The sequence below is a fragment of the Eptatretus burgeri genome, chromosome 24 (genome assembly GCF_056783735.1).
Source record: "Eptatretus burgeri isolate ZD-2024b chromosome 24, Ebu_testis_v1, whole genome shotgun sequence".
Taxonomy (NCBI): Eukaryota; Metazoa; Chordata; class Myxini; order Myxiniformes; family Myxinidae; genus Eptatretus; species Eptatretus burgeri.
Window position 1 is genome coordinate 126,657 of NC_140984.1, and position 4,288 is coordinate 130,944.

Here is a 4,288-nt window from a genome sequence, read left to right on the forward strand (position 1 = left end):
TACGTACGTGTCTGCATTTTGTTATTCCCTTTTCAATTCATTTTCTCCGCAACCGCTTACCCTAATCCTCACCCTAACCCGAACACGAAATTTTCACCAGAGGTGTAACGACTCACGTTGATTGTCTTAAAGATAATTATGACGTCATAGGCCATGTGGTGTGGCAGCCATGTTGGAAAAAAGGAAAAACTTTGGACCTCTGTATCTCCGAAACCACTGCATGGAAATAATTAAAACAAGTGATTTTTTTTTCAAAATGACGTCATAATTGCATACGTGGAACGCTACATCCGATGAGTATAAACATTTTTGACGGTCATTGAACTATAAATTTGTCGACAGAGAAAAAATTGATGACGTCATCGGTTATGTGGTTCTGCAAATATATATATATATATATATATATATATATATATATATATATATATATATATATATATATATATATATATATATACTTCCCCACACATCACATGACCATTTATTTTATATAGCCCATATGACTTGGATGATGCAGAACTTACACGGTGAATAAAACAAAACACGGACACAATAACACGTGAACATGTTTGTATTGTTGTGTGCACGCCGGTTAAGACTCACCTGGACAGAGAGCCAAACAATTTCCCTCGGAGGTGAACAGCCGAGTTCCCTGGAGGTTAAGGCATGTGTGGGACGAGAAGTGGCGAAGCACGTACCACACAGAGGCACACGGGTTTATACTGAACCCACAACGAATAGACAGACACAAGCAATCTTAATAAATAGGGGTTTAATGAACATCAATCAAGCATTCACAAAAGGAATAAATCAAAGCTTAACAATGAAAATAAATCAAAAGCATGAGGTCATGAAACGTGAGGTCATCTACGGCCTAAAGTCGAGGCGCCTCGACACATGGTTACTAAAACAGACAAGGGGAAAAGATGGAACAAAAGAAATATCCCTCCTTTATGCCAGCATTTAGCTTCGTCCAGAGGTGATCCTTTTTGGACCCGGCGGCCGTCGAAACCGCGTGGGTCACTGCGTGAGAACCTGCACCCGAAAATGGCGCCAAGCCGCTCTCTGGGCAGGAAACGTATGCGAGGTATTCGTGTGGCGGTATTCAACGCCAAGGCTCAGAAACCGCCGTGCAGCTTCTTTTCACGAGCAAATATGCCGACCGTTCCTCTGTTGCGCCAGGTCCGTTCACCAAGATCGTCCAGACGCCCACCTTCCTCCTCGACCATAATATTAAATTATTTCTGAGGCCCTGTGATAAGGCCACGAGGCACGCTCTTCTTCTCTTCCTCTCTGATCTCTTCGCCAACATGGTCCAACGCCTTGATGTGGACACTGTCGATCCTGAGATCGGCACACCAGTGTTGTCCCATGTTGGTAAGCATTGAGAAGCATCACCTCGAAGCACCTGTTAAACTTGACTGATGAAAAGCAGGCACTTTGTAAGACGACAAGCACTGATCGCATGAACCTCAAGATATTTAAAAACGATAAGAATGGTGATTTTGCCGCAGACTGGGCTCCAGTTAATCACAACATACGGGAAACCCATGTGTCCATTTGTAACGCAGATTGTGTCAGGACTTCTGAGATGTGCCTGTACCTGGGGCCTGACAGAAACCCAATGGAACCATATGACGACCTCGGCATCTGCAAAATGTTCAACTTTCCCAATTTTGTCAGCGGGTTGTTAAAGATTCCCCCAGTGAAGGAAAATGGACTGCAGTATGTCAGGAATGATACCATGGTACGTTGGAAAAGTTTGGGAGTTTGGAGCAGAGTTTGTTGGGGGATGGCTAGGGGGAGGGGGACAGGGGTCTCAGGTAGAAATGATTCAAAGTAAAAAGTTGGAGCATGTTATAATGATGCACAGATTCTGATGTGTACACCTTTCCACTCCTTAGTTGTTCCACATACTTCAAGGGATGCTGCATGTCACAATCCACCAGATGTAGTACGCGTTGAAGTTGGGAGACACGTTCTTCGTTCCTAAAGGTGAGCAAATCCAGCAGCATCACCTGTCATTTTGGCCCCACAGCATCACCTGCTGTAGGAAATGAAACGTGCTCCATCAACAACATACGTACAGTGAGGTGCGAAAGTATGAGCCCATGAGGAAATCTATTAATTGAGACGTGATGACAAAATCTATCGTTACCCCGAGCACGCGGAGTGAGCTCGAGTCACAAGAGGTGTTGTAATTATATCACGTGCCCCATTGTCGTGACCAATTGGTGAAAGTGTATCGGTCCAACGGGGAATTTCCTCGCATTTCTTTGTGAAGTCACGACAACCATCCCTTCCCATGTGCCACAGGAAATGTCTTCAACAAGGAGAACGTCGGGCAGGCCGAGGCCACATTGTGCTTCTTACGGATCAAAAATCAGCTGATTTTGGACGAGTGAAAAACATCGTCCAATTCCATCCTTCTTCTCCGAGCATCCTCTTCCTTTATCACGAAATTATAAAAACGGGACATTGTCCCAACTGTACTGAATCCGGAGTTCCCTTCCACCCACTCGGTCAACACTCCGCATGCTTGAGCGGGGACCTCGAAAGTGGTGGTTTGTCTTTGTCTGTTCAATAATTAAATTTTTATCGCTTTTATGATTTAAAAAAATCCTTGAAGTTTGAATCGAAATTTTAAAAAAACGTTTTTTCATGGACTCTTTGGGACGGAAATACGAGGAATGTTCGTCTTCTTGAAGACAGCTCTGATTGTTTTTAAAATGTTCATCACTATCATAACAACTGGTTCGTCATTGTTATTTATGTTTAAATCAATTGTTCTTGATTTAACTCACTCCCTCCCGTCCCCCCACGCCCCCAATTTTTAATTGTTCCACAGTTTGTAAGACCCCCTCGGAGTACTAAACCACCATTGAGAAAGTTTGGACTTTTGTAATTAAATTTTGAGTGTAATGTGAATGTAAAGTATGTGGGGTTTACATTAAAATGTTTGACCTTGACCTAATTTTAAGGTCATGACCTATTTGCCCCCTGAAACACACAGTGGGAACTTAAAATGGGACGTTTCTCTTGCTCTGTCGAAAGTGCAACGAATCCCTTGTGTTTATGGGTTGTGCTGAGTGCACCGTCGGTCCACGCTGAAACGAGTTTCCCGAACTGTACCTGCTTGTTGGTAACACACACGATACGTCACACTTCGGTGTGTCCTCACCTCTTCTTTGATCCTTCAATGGTGGAGCAGTCAGCATTTCTTCATGTAATAAATTGGCACCATGGATATCGCCCAACAATACATACTGTTGTTGTTGTTGTTGTTGTTGTTGTTGTTGTTGTGGACCATCCTGAACAGGACAATGGAGCTGCCAAAGCAGTTTTTCCTTGGCTCGTTGGCACAATCTTCCACCGGTCGCCACTCCGACCATTTATTGGAGCACAACTGCGCCGCTGATGCAGTGCCCCTTTTACTAACACACTGGGATTCATTTCGCCGACCTCAGGAGGACAGCAGGCTGAATCAACCCCGCCTGGTGTTAATTCAGTTGCCAATGGAGCTCGAACTCAGGACCTGAGGATCCCAAGCCAATCCCCTCACGCTAAGCCAACACCAGGCGAGGGACCATGTTGAGAAACCTTTATCCCTTCCTCTTGTCCTCGAGCACCCCCTGCTGGTCCTCAGGGACCATGTTGACGAACCGAGTTCTGTGTGTTTCTTCTTGCATGAGCCTCGACAAAGTACACAAAAAAGGAGGGGTCTTTTGTCAAAAAAGGAGGGACACGTGTTTGTTTGGAGGCGGAGTGATGTCGGTCACGTGTTTGTTTGGAGGCGGGGTGATGTTGGTCACGTGTTTGTTTGGAGGCGGGGTGATGTCGGTCACGTGTTTGTTTGGAGGCGGGGGTGATGTCGGTCACGTGTTTGTTTGGAGGCGGGAGTGATGTCGGTCACGTGTTTGTTTGGAGGCGGGGTGATGTCGGTCACGTGTTTGTTTTGGAGGCGGGGTGATGTCGGTCACGTGTTTGTTTGGAGGCGAAGAGGTTTGTCACGTGTTTGTTTGGAGCGGCGGGTGTATGTCGGTCACGTGTTTGTTTGGAGGCGGGGTGATGTCGGTCACGTGTTTGTTTGGAGCGAGAGGCGGTGATGTCGGTCACGTGTTTGTTTGGAGGCGGTGATGTCGGCCACGTGTTTGTTTGGAGGCGGGGTGATGTCGTCACGTGTGTTTGTTTGGAGGCGGGGTGATGTCGGTCACGTGTTTGTTTGGAGGCGGGGTGATGTCGGTCACGTGTTTGTTTGGAGGCGGGGTGATGTCGGTCACGTGTTTGT

The 4,288-nt window shown here is 46.0% G+C and overlaps 1 protein-coding gene across 6 annotated transcripts in view; it reads left to right on the top strand.

Annotated features, from left to right (window-relative positions):
• LOC147007807 (centromere protein C-like) overlaps positions 1–3,262 on the top strand; it is a 12,574-nt gene extending 9,312 nt beyond the window's left edge. For 3 of the 6 annotated variants that reach the window (XR_015053874.1, XR_015053873.1, XR_015053876.1), the window contains 2 exons: positions 1,905–1,995; positions 2,317–3,262. Coding sequence is in view for 1 of the 6 variants with exons in the window: in XM_085866364.1 (XP_085722490.1) it covers positions 1,311–1,377; positions 1,572–1,747; positions 1,905–1,955 (294 nt within the window). In the remaining 5 variants the exon portion in view is untranslated. Of the gene's footprint in view, positions 4–1,241; positions 1,378–1,571; positions 1,748–1,904; positions 1,996–2,316 lie in introns of those variants that run through there. The other 3 variants (XM_085866364.1, XR_015053875.1, XR_015053877.1) reach the window with 3 other exon arrangements.
• Positions 3,263–4,288: the final 1,026 nt, after the last annotated feature.